Source organism: Corvus moneduloides, chromosome 3 (genome assembly GCF_009650955.1).
Source record: "Corvus moneduloides isolate bCorMon1 chromosome 3, bCorMon1.pri, whole genome shotgun sequence".
Lineage (NCBI taxonomy): Eukaryota > Metazoa > Chordata > Aves > Passeriformes > Corvidae > Corvus > Corvus moneduloides.
This window is the reverse complement of record NC_045478.1, coordinates 79,215,658-79,238,442: the sequence shown is the minus strand read 5'-3', so window position 1 is coordinate 79,238,442 and position 22,785 is coordinate 79,215,658. Positions and strand designations below refer to the sequence as shown.

The 22,785-nt window shown below is 41.7% G+C and overlaps 1 protein-coding gene across 1 annotated transcript; it reads left to right on the top strand.

The window, feature by feature from the left end:
• The first annotated feature begins 1,060 nt into the window (after positions 1 to 1,060).
• C3H1orf198 (chromosome 3 C1orf198 homolog) lies at positions 1,061 to 22,509 on the top strand. The gene is made up of 4 exons (XM_032102354.1): positions 1,061 to 1,492; positions 8,897 to 8,947; positions 18,338 to 18,889; positions 20,812 to 22,509. The coding sequence occupies exons 1-4, from the start codon at positions 1,145 to 1,147 to the stop codon at positions 20,866 to 20,868; spliced, it is 1,008 nt and encodes a 335-aa protein (XP_031958245.1). The 5' UTR covers positions 1,061 to 1,144; the 3' UTR covers positions 20,869 to 22,509.
• The last annotated feature ends 276 nt before the right edge of the window (positions 22,510 to 22,785 follow it).

Sequence of the window (22,785 nt, the reverse complement as noted above, 5' to 3'; positions counted from 1 at the left end):
TCTGTGTCATCTTAGACAGCTGCTCTAGCGATACCATTTGAACTCTTAAATGGGAACATTAATGTATTGTAACCCCAATCATTTATCTATTAAGAATGATACTAAAGAAAGCAGAATGAGGGAAAAAAATAGGCTAAGCAATGAAAAACCATTAATCTGAACCTCAATATTTGTGCTACTTTGTAATATATTTTGAAGATAATAAAAATTCCCCTGCAACTACCTAGGCCAAAAGTCAAAGTAGTTTTAGTCTCACATAAATCTTCTGACATATTTGCCTATCTTAGGGAAGCTTGCTTTCTTTTTTTTTTTTTTTTTTTTTTTTTAGTGGAAAGGAGCTATACTTCCCTCACCCCAGGAGACTCTTGGGAGTTTGCGTGTGGGACCTCGGTGAATCCTTTGCCAAAATGAGGACTTTTTACAGGAAAAGAGCATTTGTACAGCAAAGGAAGAGACCAGAAAGCCTAGTAATTTCAGCCTGTAGGAAATCTCTTTTACCAATATAACTAATGCTTACAGCATGGACTTGTTACACTTAGGCTGCAGCTTTACTATCAAATTAATACAGAAGCCTCGGACTGGTTGAATTGGACAAAACAACCTGTGCCAGGTTCCGGTCTCTTCTGAGAGCAGCTGCTGGACCTTCTGTCGTGTTAAGAAACACTACGACTTATTTAGGAGTTAGGAAACGCAGGTTCTTGGGCACGGTGCTCCTCTGCCAGCCAAGGCAAGTCCTTTCCTTTCCTGGTGCTCCTGGCCCCGGCAGCGCGGGACTACTCTAGCTTCCCTCCTCGGGAAAGAAGGGCAAGGTCTGTGGGACACGAGCGCTACGGGGAGGAGCACTTGAGGGCCGCGGGGCCCGGTCAGCCCCACGCTACCGACGGTACCGAGACCGAAGCAAGCCCGGGAGGCGGCGTCCCCGCCTCCCTCCGTCCCTCGCCGGCCCGAGGCCATGGGAGAAAGGCGGGCAGGGGCTGCCGCGGGCTGGGCGTGCGGGGGGCGGGGAGCGCGGGGCGGCGGCCGCCCGGCTTTATAGAGAGCGAGGGGAGGCGGTGTCTGCAGGAGGGGAGCGGAGGAGGCGGTTCTTTTCCCGGTTCCATCCCCATTCCCGCCGTGCGAGTGCGGGGCTGGCGGCGGGGTGGCCATGGCCTCCATGGCGGCGGCGATCGCCGCCTCCCGCACGGCGGTGATGAACGGGAACCGGCCGCTGGACGAGCGGGAGCGCAAGCGGTTCAGCTACTTCTCCTCGCTGAGCCCCATGGCGCGCAAGATCATGGCGGAGAAGGAGCGGATCCGCGAGCGCTACGGGCCCGAGTGGGAGCGGCTGCCGCCCCGCCAGCAGGACGAGATCATCGACAAGTGCCTGGTGGAGCCGCACGTCCAGGCCCGCTACGCCGCGCACCGCGGCACCACCCGCCCGCCCGCGCCGCCCGCCTCCTACCCCAGCCTGCGCCTCAACACCGGGCAGAAGGTGGTGCGCTTCGGAGACGAGGTACCGGGCACGGCGGGGCGGGGGGAAGGGGCGCCGGCGGGGTCCGGGCGTGAGCGCCGCTCCCCATCCCCGGCAGCGCCGCAAGGGCGGGGCGGCCGCGACCTCCCCCGGGCTGCGGGGCTGCCGCTCCCGCCCGCCGGTGCCTCCGGCGCTGGGCTGCCCGGGGCCGCGGGCGTTCCGCGCCGTCGGCAGCGGGGCGAGTTGCCCCGGTGATGAGCATTGTTCCTTTCCCCGCTCCCTGGCTGTGCGGGAGGGCGGGATGTTCACCGCGCGAGAGGCACTGGGTCACAGTAAAAGCGGGGAAGGCGCCAGCAGCGATAGCGCTGAAGTGGATTTTGCGGAGACTTGGAGAAGAGGACGGTCTCAGTTCCCCCGACGGCGGAGCATGACCGTGGCTGGCGCTGGACATAGTCCCTTGCTGAAAATGGGCTGTAGGGAATGTTTACACTGAATTAAATCTCTTCCTTTTCGTTTCTAGTTTTAGACACAGTTAAAAATACAACACTGAAAACATTCCAGCTCTTGGCATGTTTGACACCTTAAAAAAATGCAGCCTGTTCCATGTCACATGCCAGGAAAAACAAGGGAGTGGAAAGATAGATGGCAGAAAGTATGGATTTTGAACCTTCTGAGAGCCATCTATCTAATGGTGAAGCATGGCAGTCCTGGAAATCCATAGTATACGAGTACCCAGTTTGGAGCAGTGGGTCATGTTACCGAGTATGAGCCCCTGAAGAGGAAAGTCTAACAATCCCTGAAGAGACATGACAGTACTCTTCAGATACTGTGTCTTTTATTCTGTGTATTGATTCCCTTTGTTTTCTATTCTTTTACATTTCTATTCTATTCTTCTATTCTCATATGATTACAGAGCTGGTTTCTTTCACTATGTCCCTATAATAACTTTAAGTGACCTATTGTTAATTAAGTTCTGTGGCTTCTACCAGAAAAGAAAAAATAATCTGCTTCTGCATTTGGAATCATCAATCCAATTTAAGGAGAGCAGTGCTACTTTTAGCCTCCTCTCCAGTATCCCTTGCAATGGGATTTCTAAGAAGCATAGCGGCCCGCTGATACTGGGCATCGTGGTTCCCAACCAGCTTTGTGCCAGGAGACAGACTGCTGCCTGTGTTTCCCCTGTCAGGGAGGTGTGATGCTGTGCTGCACACACATCATATCTAAAGCTAGAGAGCATAGGATGTAGCTCAGTTTTGTCTAGTCCATGATACCCAAAATTATGGATAAATATTTGATAGTAATGGCAAAAAAGAGGTGTAGAAAGACACAAGACAACAAATTTGGTTGTGCAAACAACCTTTGAAAAGAAACTTAAATCTGAAATTAGATGTGAAAGAATTTAGGTTAATGAGTGTAGAAAATAGATCTGTTGAGTTTTCCCACTCTCTGAGAGTTCTGATGTGCTTTCTGCTTTGAATTATGTGGATCTGGAAGGAAGGCAAGCATGTTGTAGGCTGTTGTGCTGCACTGTATGGAAATAATAATTTCCCGCTTGACAAAGCAGCTAGAGTCCATCTGAAACTGGGCAAATTGTTTTCTTTTCCCTTTTCTCCCCAAATACAGTTACAATATGCATAATGTTAGCGTTTCTGTAGCCATTAACCAAAGAAGGCATGGTTCATCCATATACTTGATACAAAGTGTTTAATTTTGGAAGCATCTGCCTCAATTGACTCTCTATTTGACATCTAAGCAGAAGTTAATATAAATTGTTCCTCTGAAGAAAAGAGATTCCACTCATTTGGCATTCTCCATTTTCATTTTAGTTCTTCCAACTGTACTATTGAGCCTTGGAGCCTTTCCTGGCTCTTCATTTGATAGCTTCCTCTCCTCTGGCTCCCTTGCTGGCGTTCAACCTGATTGTTGGACACTTGCCCCGGCTGATAAATTGTTCCTCCTTGTCTTGCTGTTGCAGAGCCACTGCTGCCGGTTTCTTGCCAGTTTGGTTCAACTTTCTGGGCTTGCAAGCACTTGGCCTGCAGAACTCTGTTACCTCGTTGTCTCTTGGTCAGACGGCTCAGGGAGCTGTGCCCCTGCTGGCTTTGTGAGACTCAACTGCTGCACGCACCGTGGTCACCCAGCCCTCTCTCAGGCCAATTAGATCGGTCCTGGCTGCTCTCCCTGTCTATTGATGGATGGTATCCTAAGGCAAGGAAACGGAGGGTAGCCGGCACATCTCAGAAGCACTTGTGGATGTTGCAGCGCTTTCAGTGAGAGTGTTTTGGTCTGGTGATGTTCTTGCTGATACACCTGCTCCAAAGGTTTCATGTTTCCAGCCACAGCTCATCTTCCCTGTTAACTGATGTTGAAATCTGTAGTGATCCTACCTGTGCTTGCTTAAGCATGCAAATTTGGTCTCTTTCACCTCATGTTCTCTGGAGGACTTGGTAGAAAGCAAACCAAGGATGAATACTGAAGATACTGATTTACTGGTCCAGGCCTCTCACTATTTCAGTCCCGTTTTCATGCATTTGACCATTATGTTAAGGTGGTCCAGAGGATATATATATATTGGTCTTGTGTCTCTGGACAGTTGCTTCTTTCTTTCTTGCCCCCGCCATTTCTCGTATATCTCTTCTAAAACCAAATTTATCTCCTGAACTCATAGCCCAGTTTATAGTTCTCAAACTATAAACATCACTTACATTTTCCAAACACCTTTGAGTATGTTGGCTGTGTGGGAAGGGTGTTACAGAAAATAGACGTGCAGTAACAGGACCGTGGCGTCCTGTAGCCATGATCCAATCATTTTATAATGCTGGAGCACTGCAGCACCATGTGTGACTCTTAGCAAATGCCTAGAGTCAGCTGAATGCCACTGCTCCTTCTCTTTCATCTTATCCTCATTGCAGTATCACCAGTCATGGAGTTAATAGCAGAAGCTCTGCAGGCACTGTGAACACAATTTTGAAAGAGAATTAGGGTAACAGGGTCATTTCACACACCCATGAAATAAGTTTTGTCCTGTGTACTGAAGATTGACTTGCTATCATTGCACATGAGCCCAGCACCATTAGACTATTTGTTGCTTCACCATAATTTTCTGTGTCTAGACAGCCCAGGCCTCCTGATCAAGGGCTTTTGGATGCTGCAACAGACCTTCCTCTTTCTAACAAGCCTCCAGTTGCTGGCATTTCTCCATTTATAATTTCTTTATTCTAAGGCCCATAGTGGTAGAAATGAAAGTTAACTGAGCAGAGAGAAATCTGGAAATACAAGCTGAGATTGAGCATGAATGTAATATAGATGGATTATTTTTGAAATATGGCATAAACCTGAGTGGAATAGGTGGAAAACCAGCAGTATGTGACAGGCTAGCACCCTTTGCCCGCTGTAGTGGCCAGCCTTTGCTAATGCAGCTGATTTGGTGTCAGTTCATGCCACTGCGTTCTCTTTGGTTCAGTTGAAAGCTAGTTCAGATATTCAGTTTACAGCAAGTTCTCACTGTTCTCTTAATACTGTCCCTCTTTATCCATAAACATGTGACATACACATGGAATCAAGGTCTGATTTTTCCTTCTTTTTAAATTCTTTTTTTTTTCTTTAAATGGATAATCAGTATTTGAGCAGTAAAAGAGTTGGACATGAAATAACTAAACTTTTCATTGGAGAAAATGCCATATGCTTGAGGAAGTGGTAAATTTTATGTGGAGGAAAGACAGGTAAGAGAGTTTGGTTAGCTTCATTCATTGTGTTTTAATAGGGAAGTTTGACATACCTGCCTTCAGGCAGAGATGGGATTTGTTTTGCTTAGCCTTAAGATCTTTGGCACCAAGCAGAGGATCAACCCTTTTACCTCCCTACTTAAAATTGCTTTAAAGCAACAAATAATCAATATAGCAAGAACTTTTAAGTTGGGCCTGTTAGAAACTTGTGCTTTTTAAACACCCAAAAATGAAAGGCAGCTTTTGAGTGCAGTAAAATCTCAGTAACCAGCAAGTCCTGTTCTAATAATACTTCTGAGTTGCATTTATTGGTGGGTTTGTGTCTTGCCCAGCTACTGTCAGCTGTGCTGAACAATGCTTATGTCAGATACACAGACACGTTTCTACCAGTGTCTTCCATTTTGAAATTCAGATGTTGTTTTGCAGCAAGCTGCCTACATACAGCAAATGTAATCTGTAATTCTTCTTTATATCTTTTGCAGCTGGTTGTTGAAGTCAAGTGTATGACCAGATTTTTGCCTCTCTTTCTCTTTCTCACTCATCTTTTTCCGCTTTGAAATATGTTGCACGAGGCCCCATTTCTTACAAATGGGTTCTTTTTTTAACCCTCGTGAACAAAAGTTTATTTATTTGCCTTTTGTCTGGAAGAAGGCATTGTTGTGTGCTGAAAACAAAAGATGATCAGATATGGATTTTTTTTTAATCTGTGTTGATGATAAATAGCCTTGAGGCCTTTTTATCTAGAATTTCCATTCATAATTCACTTTTGTTATTATTGAAATACTTGATTTTTTGCTCCCGGTTTCTTCAGGCATGTAAGAACTTGTTTATTCTACAAAAAATCAAAGTTACTTCTCATATTTTGTTGGTGATAAACATGAATCAAGAGTTTAGATAGAGCAACACAGTTCAATAGTATCCTATCTTCTCACTTGGTCCTCTGTGTGAGGGCACAAGAGGTGGTGGCCACAAACTTCCTTCCCTTCCCTGACAATGGACGGAAGTTTTCAACTATCTCCTTCATCCTAGCCTCAAGTACTCTTCAAATAACCACAGACATCAATTGCTTGAAGGTTGTATCCTCCTACATGTCTTATCCTGTTTTATTCTTTGCTATATCCCATGGAAGATCTTTTGAATGTGAACAGAGCTTCTCAGAGTGGCTCTGAGTGCTGGGCTGTGCAGCCCAAGATACAATGAGCCATCCTTTTAAATTTAAAAAAAAAAAAATTCTTTCCTTTTAGGGAACTGCTGCCTAACAAGTGTCTACTACTTCCATCTTCTATAATGTATGAAACTTAGATTTCTGACCAGAACTTCTAACAACTGTTACCAAAATTAATTAATTTCGGGAACTTCTTGCTCACCTGTGCTGGAGGTTGAGGTTACAAGTTGCAGTGCCATCAAGGGCAATGATGGTTGAGAAGACATGAGATTCTGTGAAGTGGGAGGCTGACTTGCTCTGTCCTGGAGGGAGTAATGTATCCTGCTGCATGACAGCTTCATACCTTCACTCTGCCTTCCCCATGCTGCTTTTTTATCCCTCTGTTGTCGGCCTTTTGTCATCAGAGCTCACTCACAGCAGCGGTATGATTGCTGAGCTGAGGGTGTGCAGGGAGCATTGGGTGAAGAAGTGTCCCTCCCGATGCTGTCTTCTCTTGCCTCACATACAGCAAAATAAGGAACTGTATATCTTGGATCTAGGATGAGGATGAACGTGGCTCATTGCCAAGTTTAAAACTGGTCCCTAGCTGGTTTGCTTGTCCTGTAAATGGCAAGAAGACAGAGCTTCCTTTAAACTCCTTAGATAAAACCGACTGACAGCTATGCCTACACGTCTGGAGCTTTAAGGTGCTGTGACTGCATGTAGGAGTGTAACAGTGTTTTCTGGACTTCACTTCTGTCCTTTACTGCTGTGGTTGAAGTCAAGCCTGATTTATCCAGACCCCATGCAGACAGAAGTGTTATAGTCCTGCCTTGTGTGTGAGACTCACTCCAATGGTTAGGTTCTCCCATCTCTCTTCGCTTCTGGGCCATGATCCCCATCTCATGCATGCTTCAGAAATGAAGTGCCAACTCCCATTTCAGAGGCAAAGGATATTGTCCTAGAAGGAGTCTGAAATAATTAGACATACCTGCTGTGAGGCATCACACATTGAGTGATGTAGTGTCCCCATGCAGACAGCAGCACACCACAGTGCAAATGCTGATAGATCGTAAAAAGCAGACTTTTACTCTCTCTTTTCCTTTAAATGTTAATATATCTGAGTATCTGTTTCCTGGATTGAGAGAACCTGGTATTAAATTTGTGTTCTAGGCAAAAATTTCCTGTACCAAATTTCCTTTTGGCCACAAAATGTGGTCGAGCAGAGCCCGGGCCTTTCCTCTTAGATGAGCTCTATCAGCCCAGTTCTTTCCAAGAGCATGGGATCACCCTCATGTATACCACAAATACTTTGCTGCTAGAAACCCTGTATTTCACAGATGAGTAATAGCTGGAGTATGACATGTTTTTATGTTCAGGAGATGGTTTTAGACACTTCTAATCATGATCTCATAGCTCTCGGCCATGAAAATCTGCCTACGGTGAAATACGAGATGGCAGGTCAGGAGAATGTTATCAGATGTCTGAGAAAGATATTCCTAGAAAGGCAGAGATCGGAAATAAGAGGAAAAGAGCAGCCATAGTGAAATGTGGGGTTCCTGTGTTGTGTTAAAACATGGTCGAGTTCTGTCATTCCCTGAACAGCAGGAGTGGGAAAGTCCTGCGTGGTTCCTCCTGGCCTTTCCCTTTCCATACAGTGTTCTACCTCCTGTTCCCTCCCTGGAGTGCTGCGGCGTCCACAAGCAGTGATGTGCTCAGTATGGAGGGTGCAGCTCACTACCTCTACCCGTGGGACCATCCAATGTACCAATGAGTCCCAGCCCCGACAAGGAATAGAAATGCAATAATTTTGTTGTAATTCTTCAATAAATATGAACAACAACCATTTTTCAAATTATATTTCACCCTTCCTTTTTCAGTGCAGGTCATAGGTATTTCTGGAGGACATGCCATGTATGAGGAGATTGTTTAAATTTCTCAGTTTGGGATTATTTTAAGAAATGAATCTTCTTAAAAGAATGGATTTCAGATGGGGATTTTGTGCTGTGGATGCCGTGTGGCTCCTTCAACACCACTGACCATGTATTTCAGAGCGACGATGTGTCCTGTTGGGGCTGGATCCAGCTGTGGCTTGGCCCGGTGGCCATGCAGCTGTTGCACTGAGCCATGACTGCCTGGTTGTGGACGTGCTCTTTGGTCTGCCAAAGGGAGGAAATGGGACTTTATTTCCCTGAGGCCTCTTCTCCTTTTGTTGTTTCTGTCCCTGTGTGCTGCTAGTGGCTACCAAAGAAATGCCTGGTAGAAAACTGGAAATATAATACATTTTAAAGCTATTTGTGGAGAAACCATTTCAGGAGATTTAGACCAGGTTAAACCTTCATATATTTTGTAGATTAAATTGGTATAGTATTGATAACCTTCCCCTCAGAGAAATTGCTTTCAGTCTGTCTTAAAATGTAATCAGTGCCATCTTTAAGTAGTGCTTTCACTTTTTAGTCAGTTCTGTAGCAGTGGTTGTTATAGTTCCAGCAGTGTAACATAATGTCATCTGTGTGATGTTTCTGAGAAGATGAAGCTGCTCTTCTGACTTTTAGTCATTCTTGAATTTTATTTCAGGACATAACTTGGCAAGATGAACACTCAGCTCCGTTCTCCTGGGAAACGAAGGTAAATAAACAGCAATTTTCTTAAAAATGTTGGTTTGTCATTTTATACTGATCCTTCTGCATTTATTGTGTTCGTTTTGATACTTGATAGATTAATGTCACCTTTATTCTATGAAAGCTGTACAAAGTGACCATTCTGGAAATTAAACAGGACTGGTATGCTTTGATTTACATCAGCAGAAACACAAACTGTACTTCAAGAACTAATGTTCTGGCTTGGAGTGCAGGTATAAAACCAATTCATTACAAATTATTTGATTTTTTGTTGCAAACTTTTTAATCAGCTTTCCATGTTTAGTAAGACCAATGTCTCAGATACTCTGTAAAAATAGCTGCATTTCACTTTTGAAGTCAGGAGTAAAGTAGCTAGAAAATGGTATGAGAAATGTGCAGGTATCTAGTAGCTTCATTGGATTCTTTCTGAAAGCCTGTCTAGTACTTCATCTTTTTATTATGAACTAGAATGTTGTCTTAGGACAAATGTAGTGAAACTTGTTAACCTGGGGCTGTGCTAGAAGCATTATGTTATTTCCTCTCCAAAAGGCTTCTTAAAAAAATTACATGTTTTTCTGTGGTGGGTTGGTTTGGGGTTTTCTTTTACACCTCACTTTACCTCTGGTATTTTGTTAAAGCATTATTTATGATGGGATTCTCATATGGCTAACACAGAGCCAGAGTTCTTCATCTTTCTGAACCTGCCATGTGAGGAAACATAGTTGTGCCATATGTGTGGTGGGAAATCAAGTTTAGTTTTTCTTGTTGAAGAAATTCTGGGAGCAAAATCACAGCTCATTGTCTTTCTCAACTGGGTATGGCAGGCAGGTTAATTTAATCACACATTTCAGACTTTTTTCTGCTTTTATCTACCACAGAAAGCTGCTACTGCCCTGTTCCCTGTTTCTTTCTTCTTCTTTTTTTTTTTGCCCTTGAACTATGTAGATAATCATGTACGACCTTATGAATATAATCTTAGCCTAATGCAGAGTAATTATTTGGAAATGCCAGTGAATACTAAATTAATCCAGTTGACCCAAGACTTAGCCCTCCCTGCTCAAGGTCACTGCCTGTAGCTGCACCCCATCTGTGCTTTCCAGAAGCTGATTAACCTATAACTTGATGTGACTCCTGGGTCCGCCTGCAGTGCTGTGGTTTAAGAGAAACCAATGCCAGTCTTCACTTGCCTTAAAAGTCCCTTAAAAGCTGTGATGGTTCAGGAACCAGTGGAGGATTTCCTGCAGTGGAAGCCTGATTGCTCAGGCAAGCCCTCCTGTCTTTCAGGACCCTTAGAAGAAGCAGCCACTGGGTTTTAGTATAATATTGAAGAGGTTTTTAATGTGGAAATTCTTGGGTGAAGCTGCCAAGAAAGGAAAAATTGTGAGAAAAGTGTTGATCTCATTGACAGTAAGGTGAAATAAATAATATGTTGGAGACAGCAGTGTTGTCTCTCCCTCCCTTATCGGTCCAAACCCAAAACTCAGGGTTGGAAATGTGGCAGCTGTAGTCGTATTTTTAAGCTCTGTCTTGATAAGATTTTGTAAGTTCTGAATACTTGAACTTCCTAGAGATAATGCTTCATGTAATGGACTGACGAGTGATCCATGATGAGATACATCTGCACTTGAATGGATTTTCCCTTTAATTGGTAGTCCTCTTTTCTTTTTAAAGCTTGCATGTCTACTGAAGTGTTTTTAAACTCAGCTTGTGGTTTATCACTTGCTGATGAAGGGTATTTCTACTGTCCTCCTGGTGTCTCCAATGAGGGACCAGAGTGGATAAATGCACTAGTTTCATCCTTTACTGCACTGAATCGAGGAGCACAGAATGATATGGGAACGTTCATGTGGTCACTGAAGAGAAGCGGGGGGGGGGGGACGTTGCTTTAGAAGTAATTGTCATGGCTTATCAAGCTGTGTTTCCCTCTTTCCCTTCTCCCTCCTTGCTGACCAGAAATAAAAGCTGTGCCACAGCTGTAGGCCGAAAAGTTGCATGACCTTTTCCTTTAGCATAAGTCTAGAGAATCCATTTTGTCTGGCTTTACAGGATGTGGATTGGTTGGTTGGTTCCTGTGGGTTCTTCCTTTTGGTTTTTCCCCAGTGCCTTATATTGTATCAATCTTTCAACCAAATGCTTCCACTGCTGAGTCTCCCTTTTCTAAAGTGGAGATCTTGCTTTGTGCTTACTCTTTGATCTTCCCTAACCAGTACTTTTATGAGATAATATTGGAAGGCAATTTTTAATGAGGTACCAGCTGAGGAAAAAGTAGCCTTACTCAAGTGGTCCCATGTGAGGAAACCTGAGTGAGCTATTCGAGAAGGTTGATGTGTTGTAATGCATGTTCAACATCCTGTGAGCCAGATCTGTTCCCACTGTTACTTAAGGTTGTCAGGCTCTTTCCATTCCATGAGCTCTCCCCATGATGGGTTATTCTTTCCACAGTATTCTTCTCCCTGATCTCCATTTAATGCAGAGTTTTTTGTTTGGTTTGGGTTTTTAGTGTGTTATTGCCTGAATGTGCAGGAGTGTGCTCTGGCTCACCCAAGGAAGAGAATGCGGCTTTTGCAGAGCAGAAGAAAGTACAGATGTAAATCAGTAAAACCAATAGGCTTTTTTTTTTTTTTTTAAACACTGAGACTCAGAAGAATAAAGCAGCAAAATGAATATTTTCTATAACGAACATGAGGGAAACTGGGAGGGTAGTGAGAAATGTAGAGAAGAGGGGAGGGCATGTATTCTCCCAAGCTGAAGCCTGTCAGCTGTGACAGTGATGCCAGTGGGGATTCTAGTTGATAAGGTATGGACAAATTTTTCTCTCAGTAGCTAGTGCAGTGGATTCCCTGCTTCCATGGCGGTCAAACTTACCCAGAGAACAGTGTACTGAATTGCTGTCATTTTGTGCAGAACATTGTTGAAGGGCTTGAAGACTTCACTTGCGTCACAAGTAAACTTTCTGTATTCTTATTTTAAATACAAATGTGAGATACGGCTGCAGTCGTTCATATCACAACAAACACTTGCATGAATATCTCCACTATTTTTAGCTGTTAGATGAGTATTTCTTGTCTCACCTTTTTATTTTTAAATCCTCAAACATGGCAAACAAAGTAGAAATACTATGTAAATTGCCAAGTTAGCTGTTAGACAGCATTTAAAATAATATTTTTAGTAGATAACGATAACACTTCTCAGGAGGAAAACTTGGGAAGCCGCAAGTTCTCTTGGCACTGCAAATGGGCTGACATTTTAAAGCTAAAGTTTGAATTGGAGGGAGTGATTTGGTTCATGGGTGGAGCCATCATGGACATAACATGTCTTGAAATGTGGGTTACATTTTTAACTGGAGCTCTAGCCAGGTTTATGAATTCAGGGCATTCTATTTATGGGTTCAGGTTTACGTGAGATGAAGGATGACATTTTGGCTGTGTTTAGCCTTTGAGGTTTCTTGGTTTGTTTGAAGTAAAAATTCAGTGAAACTCAGCACGGACCTCAAGATATAAATGGAAAACAAGAACCATGCCTGAGCTTGGAAGTAAAATTTCTCTGCAACTCTTCCTGAACTCAGAACTTTATGGGGTTTAGATTCGGGGTATTTTTAAATTAATTTAGTAGTGGGCAGAAAATATTTCAGTCTGCCACCTGAGTTAACACACGGAATGCACTGAGCAACATGGGAATAAATTGCAATCTGCTTCTAATTCATGGTATTAATGAAAATAGGCTTTATTCCAGATGCTTGAAATTGACACATGCATATCTAAAGATTTCTTTTTCTTGATACAGGTAGAATAGTTGCCGGCTCTCATATATTTTCAACAGGTCCTCAGGTATTTGTTGCAAAAAGAAGTCTCTGCGGTGTGTTTAAAATAAACAAACCAAAAAAAAAAAAGGCAAAATAAGGACATGACAAGCTTCGATCCCTTCAATAATCTGGTTGCTGCCTCCCTGTCTGAATTCCCTAATTATATTGGTACAGAAGTGATCTAATCCCAGCAATGATTTAGGAAGAAAAAAATTATGTTCCACTTAAAATAAACATGGTTTACAAACCGTTTCCTTTATCTAAAATTGAGGCAGTCTTCATTATCCTTCTTTGTATGAGTCCTAGTTGGTGTTTTGTTTTGTTTTAAATAGGAAAACAGTGGCAGAAGAGAACATTTTCCTTCCTTCCTTCCTTCCTTCCTTAGCAGCATGATACTATAATTGTTACAAACTATAATTTGGTGTGATTATTTTTACCAAGCTGACATAAATGGTAATGTTTCCTTGGAAGGAGAGGGATCCCTGAGCTTTTGAGATTAGCCTTCCCTTTTTGATTTAGACTACAAATGTTTAAAACACAGTGCTGTAAAACTTCTGTTGACTATTAGTTCTTGAGCAAAAGAAACCCTACCAAACGCAACTTGTGGTAATAAAAGCTGTCTTCAGGGTTTATTTTATTCTGTGTGGCCAAATGTAAGGATTCAGTTACCTGCATCAATCTTTGCTGGTTTTGAGCATAAAACTAGGCACTGTCAGTATGAGCTTGCTCAGGCTAGCCAGGAACAGTGGCAGACTTGATTGAGTTCATATCACCAGAGTATATCATGGAATTTCCTCCAAAGCTCTGTGCTATATAACTCTGGCATTGTCTTTCTGTATGGACTAAAATTACTTAGATTGGTTTTTGAGTGCTTTGCTCTATTTTTTGCCCTTGCAATTTGCTGACCTAAGGATTTCTTTCTGACTCTGAAAAGATCCTGAAAACACCCACGGTGTGCACAGGAAACACAGCAAAAACTGCAGCTACTTTGGGCCCTATATTTATTTTGGTTTTGTCCATTCAGCAAAGCAAAATCATCTTCTAAATCTTTTAAAGTTGGCTTTCTTACCTCGGCATTTATCAGGCTGTGCTTAAAACAAGTTGCTTTTGACAGTGTTTCTGTAGTCTTTGTCTCAACAATTTGGATTTTTCAGCCTGCCAAGCAAAACAATTTGTTTTGGCTGTATTTGCGTGACTGTTCAGTAAAATACTACACATTCCTGATGAGTGAATAAGATGCTTAAAAAGTTCCTGGGTTCTTTGTGGTCATCTTGTTTTTAATATATACTTATGAACTGAGACCCAATGTCCTACAGGAATATTAAGTCGTGGCATTCTCAGTGTCTGGTGCCTCTCTTTCAGCAAACATTGTTTCCCATGAGTATATACAGCCACTATTACGATTCAGCGGATTACTGCTGCCTTGAGACTGAAGTTTGGTCTAAATTTTTTAATACAGTAAACAACATTTCTGAATACCTTCATACGATCTTTTTAAGGAAAGATGGACATGCAACCTCCTAAAACCTGCAATTTATAATATTATTTATATTTATGATACAGAAAAATGATCAAGACAGGGCATCCTTTATTTGAACCCTTGCAGTGGTTTGGGACCAGAGGGATAAGACTGAAAAGAACACAGACTTCTAGGTTTGCTCTGCCTCAAAATACTATTTTGTGCATGCTTTCACATGCACTCTCTCCCGCCTCTCTCTTAATGTGTTGAGAAAACTTGCTCATGCAATATCTTGAAAATACTACTGCTGTTAATAGTGTCTATTTGAATTCCAGTGATTTCTAGGAATTACAGTTGGGACTTGTCTAGTCTGTCTGTAAACTCTTAAGACTTTCTGGGCTGAACAATTCCCAGAATATCATTTGGACAGATGGTAGGAAAAAGAAAATATTTTTATTTTATTTCTCAGATGGGGAATTATACATACAGAAACTGCAGTTCATGTAAAGTAATGCAGAATCAATGAAAGCAGCGGGGGACTGAAACCCTCTCTCTAGAATCCCAAACTGTGCCTAAAAGACTATTTACTTTTGACCATGAAATCACACCCCACTGTTCAGTGTTTGCCTCCCCAAGGTGGCAGCTGATAGAGTGCTACAAGTGCTGTTCTCTGCTGCTGAGCGCTGCATGTGCAGGTGTAGCTCACAGCAACTCTGCCCCAGCCTGGGGAAGGCAAACCTTTACAGGTGAGCTGCTACCCTAAGTTTGGCTGGGGCCAGAGAGATGTGCATCAAGATAGTCTCATGGCTGGCAAATGTAACGGAAAAGGACATTTTTTTGGGAGGAGGAGGAGGTTACTGTCTTTTAAATATCATTTCCTTCCTTCTCCTGCTGACGCAACCAATTGCCAATTTGCAATCTGATGTAAGAAACTGAGAGCAGAACTCTAATTAAAATCACATTTGTAGTGTCTAGTGACTCATTAGAGTGTACAGTACTACTCATTACTTAGATGTCAGCATAGGGTGTTTCACACATGGGCCTTTTCCGTCTCTGCGAAATTATCTTCCTACTTAGGCTGCTGCTCTGTTGTTTGGTTTGTTTTTTCTTTGCGGGGGAGGGTGTTTTAGTGCCAATTTTTTGACTGGAAAGATACTGCCTATTAATCATTTTCTTTCGTCAGCTACATTTCTTAGGGGTTTAAATGTGTTAAATAACCTTAAAAGTCAAATAGAAGCATTATATATTTCAGGGAAAACAGAATATCTTGTGACTGGTCCACAGAAGTTCTTGGCTTCTGGAGTTAAATGCTAGAAGCAGAATTATCCGTCTGACCTCTCAGAGCTGTATTTACATCACGCTGAGACACAAGGCTTTCAGAACCTGTCGGGGTAGTCTTGTCTTCTTTGCCTTCCTTGTGGGAGAATGAAAACTCCTGAAGAAGTATTTTCATTTGGATTATTCCGTGTCAGGCTATGAACTGTTTGGTCTCCAAAGCATACAGTGACACAAATATGCAATCTCAAATGTCAGGTGGTCCTGTCTTCTGAAATGGGTACACCCCGTGGTCTCTGTACAAAAGGGCAAAGAGGACATCCTCTCCAGAGCATGCATTCACAAGCAGGCTGGAGAGGTACAACTGCCTGAAGTGCTGCTGCAGTGCCACGCTCTTCTCTACACTAGGAGTGATGTGCCACTTCCAAACCACATCTCTGAGTTGATATTTTGACCCATAAAAAAGAACATAAAATATCACCACAGTCAGTGACTTTAGCTCCCCAGCCTAAGAACTTCTCAGAAGGCCTGGCTTTGCTTGTCTGTCTGGCTGCTGTTGAAATGCAGAGCCATCTTGTTGGTTTACTTTTTCTAATTTTGGTTCTAACTGACAATTTTTGTTCTAACATGCTTCCCTTTCATTGATGTTTTTCCTGGATTTTATTTCCAGCACTATCCTGGTGGACCTGGGGGTTATGATGGCTGCTCTGCACTCTGGGCACTGATCTTTCTTCTCCTTTGGGCTGGGGGGTGAAGGAGTCATTCTACTGAAAGTGACTGCTGCTGTGGTGGCCTTTAGCTACTGTCATCCTTAGTGTTTGCCCTGGGACAGGCTATTCAGAAGACAGCAGACTGCTGAAGGACAAAAAGTAGCACTGTTTTAATTCCTACATGACAAGTTTTACATGACTAAAGTCTTCCAAGATGGATTTTTTTTTTTAGCCTGCCTTTAATTTTTTAAATCTGTCTTTTATTTTTTCTCCTGGCTACTGGGGAATTGCAGGTCTATTTTATATTGTGTTGTGGGTTTTTTAAGCTGGGATTTTATCAGTTCTAAAGTCTTAAAGCATCTTAACTTCAGGGTGGTAAATCACTATTCAGTAGCTCTGCCAAATGAGCTTAGGGAAATAAATCCCTATATTTTAATATAGGGAATGGCAGTCACTGTAAATAATCCTCAACACCATAGCATCTATGGTTTGTTTATACAAAATTTATCTACGGATAAATGTCGTGCTCTTAATTTTACGTCATGACTTGTTTAAAAAAAATAGAGCACTTAGGTTTTTTGTTGTAGTTTTTTGCAAGGCAGGGTGGGGTGTTGAGTTATTTGGTAAAACTTGAGTATATCCTTGTACTCACCTTATTTTAGTTGACCTATAATTACTTGCAGTTTGTTTATGTTCTGGATCTTTTGATAGCACAGTATATCCTTCAGGAAAACACAGAACTTGGTGCTTTCTTGCCTACAATCTTGGAAAAATGATGCATCTAATTCTTTAGAAAGGTCAGATCTAAGTCCATGAATCAAATTATGTGTAGTCAGCTGCTGACTGTTTAACAAAAATTGTTTTATAAATAATCAGCTGCTGGGTTAACAGTTGTTCTTTGATGAGAGATTTCTGAATATTAACTAGTAGGCATGTGAGTCCTGCTAGATCTAGAGTCCCTTTGAACTTAACATGCACAGTAACGAAGGACTCAAGATCAAACACTTAAGTGAAAACGATATGCAACTAGGACTTGGTTTAGACTGAAGCCCATAGATGCTATTGCAGTTTTATTCAGGAAAGGCTGGGCAATGAAGTAGAATGAAAACATCACAAATTTGTAATGAACTTCCAAAGTATCTTTTAACCATTTGTAACAAAAGCTACAAGTCCTCTGAGATTTTTCAAACCAAATCAGGCCCATGATGACAACAGCATAGCTTTAACAGTAAATGCAATTTTTTTCCCTTGCATTATTTTTTCCTTTTTACGAACACAAGTCTAGGCATTAGGTTGTTCTTTCCTGGCACATACACTTAACATGTTTCTCAGAGTAAAATAAGGCTTAACTTTTATTAGCCTGAAGAGTCTCTAGCTAGTTGAGAATCGTTTTACTGGTGGTAAGTAAAATGGAGTCTTGAAGTCCATGTTCATTTTTCTGTGACTTGGAAGATTCTTTTTGTGCATTAACTGTGGTCACTTGCTTCCTTGGCGCAGTGTTACCTCTCAGAAATGAGTACCACTATCTGCACTGCAAGTGAAAACAAACCAAGGCTCTGGAATAGGTGAAGAACTGGTCCTGTTGGAGTTGTTTCTCTTCCTTCAGAGGGGCATTAGAATTATAAAATTACTTACCCACACATACCCATTACATCTAATCCTTTATCTTGGAAATAGATGGAATTGTAGCGAACTATTTCAAAGACTGTAATGGAAGATTGCCTTTTGAACTGCACTCTAAAGCCTTTTTTGCTTAAAATTTTCATGTAAAACATCTCTGACTTTCAAAATGCATCTGCAGCTGTTGTAATGTTTTAGTGCCGCTATTCTTGTGTTTCAGTGCTGTGCATGCTGTGCACTGCTACCTTAGATGGCACTGAGTAACTCCAATACAATTGCTTTCTCTGACTCCTCTGCAGCAGGTCTGGGACTTTTATGTTTGCTTGCAGTTCAGACTTTCAAAAATCATTATTTTTATGAAACTACAAAGACAGACATTTATGGAGAAAATAAGTTAGCTTTGCTGTGGTATCTGTTGTCTGAGAGCAGTCTCACAGTGGGCAGAGGTGTTATCTATATGCACCAGGGTCAGAAAGTCAAAACTGTATCATGTGAAGGGCTTTGAAATACTGTTTTTCTGTCCCTGAACAGAGTCAGATGGAGTTCAGCGTTGCATCTCTCTCCATACAAGAGCAAGGTGGTGCCCAGCTGCAGAACGAACAGAGGCAGCCTGTTAAAGCAGCACCTGGCATCCAAGTCCCTAAATCTTCTCAGGCCAATAAGACCCCTGGCTCTGATGGGTTGATAGCATCCAGAAAGGAAGAGGAGTCATCTTTCTGGAAGATAAATGCAGAACGCTCAAAGTTTGAAGGAGACAAGTCTGAGTTCCAGTCCCTGACCCCCAGCCAGATCAAGTCCATGGAGAAAGGAGAGAAGCCCCTTCCCTCTTTTTACAGACAAGAGTCTGCTCCCAAGGAGATGACCAAAGCTGAGAAGCCCAGCATAACCAAACCAGAGAAGTCTGCCGCCCCCAGCCCACCTTCTGTATCCCTCGAATGGGAGAAACCTCGACCTACTCAACTCCCTACTAGTTCTCTAGATGACTTCTTTCTTCCTGATCCACCACAGGATCTGGCATCTTCTAGGACAAACAAAGAAGATACTGATGGTAGTGCACTTACAGACCCACAAATGCCTGGACAGGTAAGTACTGCTATACCCCCTGTCCTTATATTTAAAAACTGTAGAACACATTAAAATCTGACAAGGCCACTCTGGAAGTTTAGAGACTCCATAAAGCACTAAGCCATAGCTAAGCTTGATGGCTTTTTGTCTTTCAAATGTGAAGAAGTCTATTTAACCTGTTATGTAACAATCTGTTTAACATGTTAACTTCAATTAAGTGCTTTTTAACGTATAGGATAAAGGCATAATTTAAATACAACACCAGAAATGCTGACAAGGCACCAAGTAGCTAATTGACAGCAAGCTGCCTAGCAAATTGCTGTATCACATAAAAGAGGTTGTGGGGTTTTGGGGTTTTTTTTTTTTGAAAAAGCAAAACACTTAATGGAAATGATAAGCTTTTTAACTTGAAAAGTAGGTGAACTAGGGTCTAGGATACTTTATTGGTACACAGAGCATAGTGGTGAATGGTGAACTACTTTCTCAGCTGTTCTAAGCAGTAGACAGCCACTTCCCAGTGCTTTGTCCCAGGCAGCTGGGCTGCTTTCAAATGTGTTTTCTCTTAAAGTCCAGAATAGAAATAGAATGAGCTTCCAGAATTAGCCTTCTTAGTGTTTTTTTTTTTTTTTATGAAAAAACCCAAACAACCCAACAACAAAAAATAACCTTAAGCAGCTCAATCGCCAATTGAAGCTATTTTAAAAAGCTGATGCTGATCTGTGAGAAAAGAAAGGGAACAGCAGGATATGATATAGTGAGGGGAAAAAAAGAAAGAGATCAAAAGCTTGAAAACTGAGAAGTAGAGGAGTGGTACTTCAAGCAGAGCTGTGCAGTTCTGCTTGAAATCTGTGGCATCACTTTGGCAATAGCCTGACACATTACTGTACACCTTCAGCACATCACACAGCTTTTTCTCTACTGTAGTTTCCCAACTGTGATTGTTTGAATTCCAAACAAGATGATGTAAAGTCAGAAAGATACAGGGTGAGGTAACTAGTTGCAAGAGCAGTAAGTGGCAGCACTTAGGAGAGAACAATACTTAAGCCACTCGGGTATTTGAAGCCCTGTGTTTAGTTACCATTTTCTGAAGCTGAGGGATAATGCTTCCTGAGCTGTCTAGCTACAGATCGTGAACATGGTAATCTTTTAATTTTAAAGTTAAAATCATGTTTATCATGTTTTTTTACAAATTAGCAGTTTTAATTCCTCTGTGAACGTTTTCAAGATAACTGAAATAGTTTGAAAAGCCTGGTTTTTCTCTCTGTGGAGAAACAACCCTCCCATGTCAAAATGTGAACAGAGTAGCAGGCAATTTTATGTATGATAATAATTTTCTTCCTTTCTTCTTTTCTGGATTATCTTCCCTGTTCTGGGAAGCCATGCTCTTAGGAAGAGAATCCAGAGACTCAGCTGTGCCTCTTGAATACTCTTCCTGAACACTAAAATCACCTTAAATGTCACGGCTAACACTGGCAGGAGTGAGCATGTTCTTGATAGCATAGTAAATAACTTGTCATCAAAGTTTAATCTGTGTAGTTTTCTGGAAACAACTGGCTCTAATTGCAACAGACAATCCGTTGAATTAGTGATGCTTGCCTTCTGTGTTTGTTTCATTCTCTGCAATTCCTACTGTAGTCTAAAAAATTGATCTTTATGAATTTTTTCCATGAGGAAAGAAAAATAACATTTTGCCTGTAGACCACTAGAATAATTGTATTTTTATCTGGAATTGCCTTTTTGGGCACTTTGAGTATTTTTCCATGTCATGTCTAGCATTTTATGGTGTAGGTACTTAGGTATCCTAGGGCATGGAGAAGACCTTGAAATATTGGCAGGCAACATTTTAAGCATTTTTTTGTAGATAGGCAGTCAAACACTGAGTTTGTAATACCATAATTAACAACTACATCTTACTTCTTTTTTTTTTTTTTACCTTGCAGACTAGTACAAGCAATGTTATCTTGAAGACTGGCTTTGATTTTCTAGACAACTGGTAAAAGAAACTTCAAAACAGATTGAACCAATTTTGGGGAAGGAGTGGAATACCTTTCTCCTTGTATGTTAATTTACTAGCATTTGTGTCTTTTTCTAGAAGTAACTTTCAAACTCTTAAATGTTGCCTTTGTATAAACTTTTGTAATACCGTATGCGTTTTTGTTTTTAAAACAGTGATAGAAGTGTGGTTTCATTTGGATATTTTTTTAATATCTGTTAAAATTTTTAGTAGCTACTGTATTGAGAGGATGAGAGAGGTTACTGTACACATGTTAAAGAAATATAAATGAGAGTCTCTGTATCCTAGAAATGGAACCTACAGGACCTGATTACTGTTTTGAGTTGAAAGCTTGCTAGCATGGCTTGTAAGAAATAGTGTTGCACGTGCAGTGGTTCCAAGTAAGAAAACCATTCCATACTTCAGATAGCTAGCAAAAACAGTATGAAAAGCAAGCATCCAGAATTGCATTGATTTGTAGATTTTGTTTAGTTTGAAAGTATCTTTTGTATCACTTACTGAAAACACTTTTCTTCTGAAGAAGGCAAAGGCATTGCCAAAATGATGGATCCAAAAAAGCACTGTGTTTGTACCCTACAAATCTGCTAAAATAACTTCAGTGTTAGGAAAATGATCTGGGGAACTGGTGTTTCTGGTCTTTGGATTGAAGACTTGGAGGTGGGTAGAGGGGAATGGGACAACACCTAATGAATTGGAGAAGTTCTTCAGGGAACACAATTTCACTGCCTCGTTACTAGAGCATAACTCTTCATAACACTAGTGCTGGAACTACAGCACTGAGAATTTCTGGAGTGTAGATTACCTTTGTGTCAGTAAACCACTATGTTTATGGGAGGTCATAGCAGTGTGAGGCTTTTTTGTTTTTTAAGCAGCTTATTGTCTCAAGGACTCATCAACTTTGGTGCTTTTTCCTCCTTGTGGGTACATCCTCTTTGGTGTTCAACATCTGGGTTACATTTATTCCTAAGGTGCAGAGAGGCGTCTCAAGGTGGCCCTTGACAGTCTTGCCTCCAGTTCTGCTTTTGAATGATCTTTGGTGTTTAAAATATAGAGAACAAGAGTAGCTGTCGTTTGGATCTGTTGTCTCTGAAATGCAGCATGATTTACACACTGATTCTCACTGTGTTTACCTCACCTTGAAGCCTTAATTCCCCTACGCACAGCCAGTGACTGGTCTGCTCCAATGCCAAAGGTTTGACTTTTCCCTTTACCTCAGCAATAGTCCCATAGCATTTGTTTGGGGTAGAAGGCAAAACACAGGGCTCTAATAGGTCCCAGCCAAGGCTGTAAGAAGGTCACCATCTCCTAAGCCATAGTTGTGCTAGGCTTCCCATGGATTAGCACTTGACATTTGGTTCAGTGCCAGGGGCAGTTAAATGTGCAGAATTGGATGCAGCAGGATTTTTTCTGCTTGTTACAGGAAGAGTTTGCAATGTCCTGGAAGAATCCGTACCTCTAATTGGTGTGCCGCTTGCTCTGAACAAGCGGAGTATGCTGATAGAGCATTAAAATTTACTTGTTGGACAAGGAAAATGCTGTAAGCATATCTCCCCCATTTCTTGCCCCCACCAAAAAAAAAAAAAAAAAGGAAAGAAAAAAAAGAAGAACCACCAAGGCCAAAACCTCCACTTTTTCTAGTGTTTTCTTCAAAGGTTCCTTAGCTAAAGGCTAAGATTGCCACAGAGTAGAAGTCATTGCATAGCATACTCTTATTTATAGGCTTCTGAAAGCTTCTTTACATTCCTCCTGAGATGTTCAAACTCCTGTAATTCGTGGATATTATCTCTGCATTCAGCAGTTCAGAAAATATTTGTTGTTACCATCTGGGACTTCACCGCTGTTTTTTTCTTTTGTAGCATTTGCTACAAGCATCCAGAATTAATACAGCTTACAGCAACTT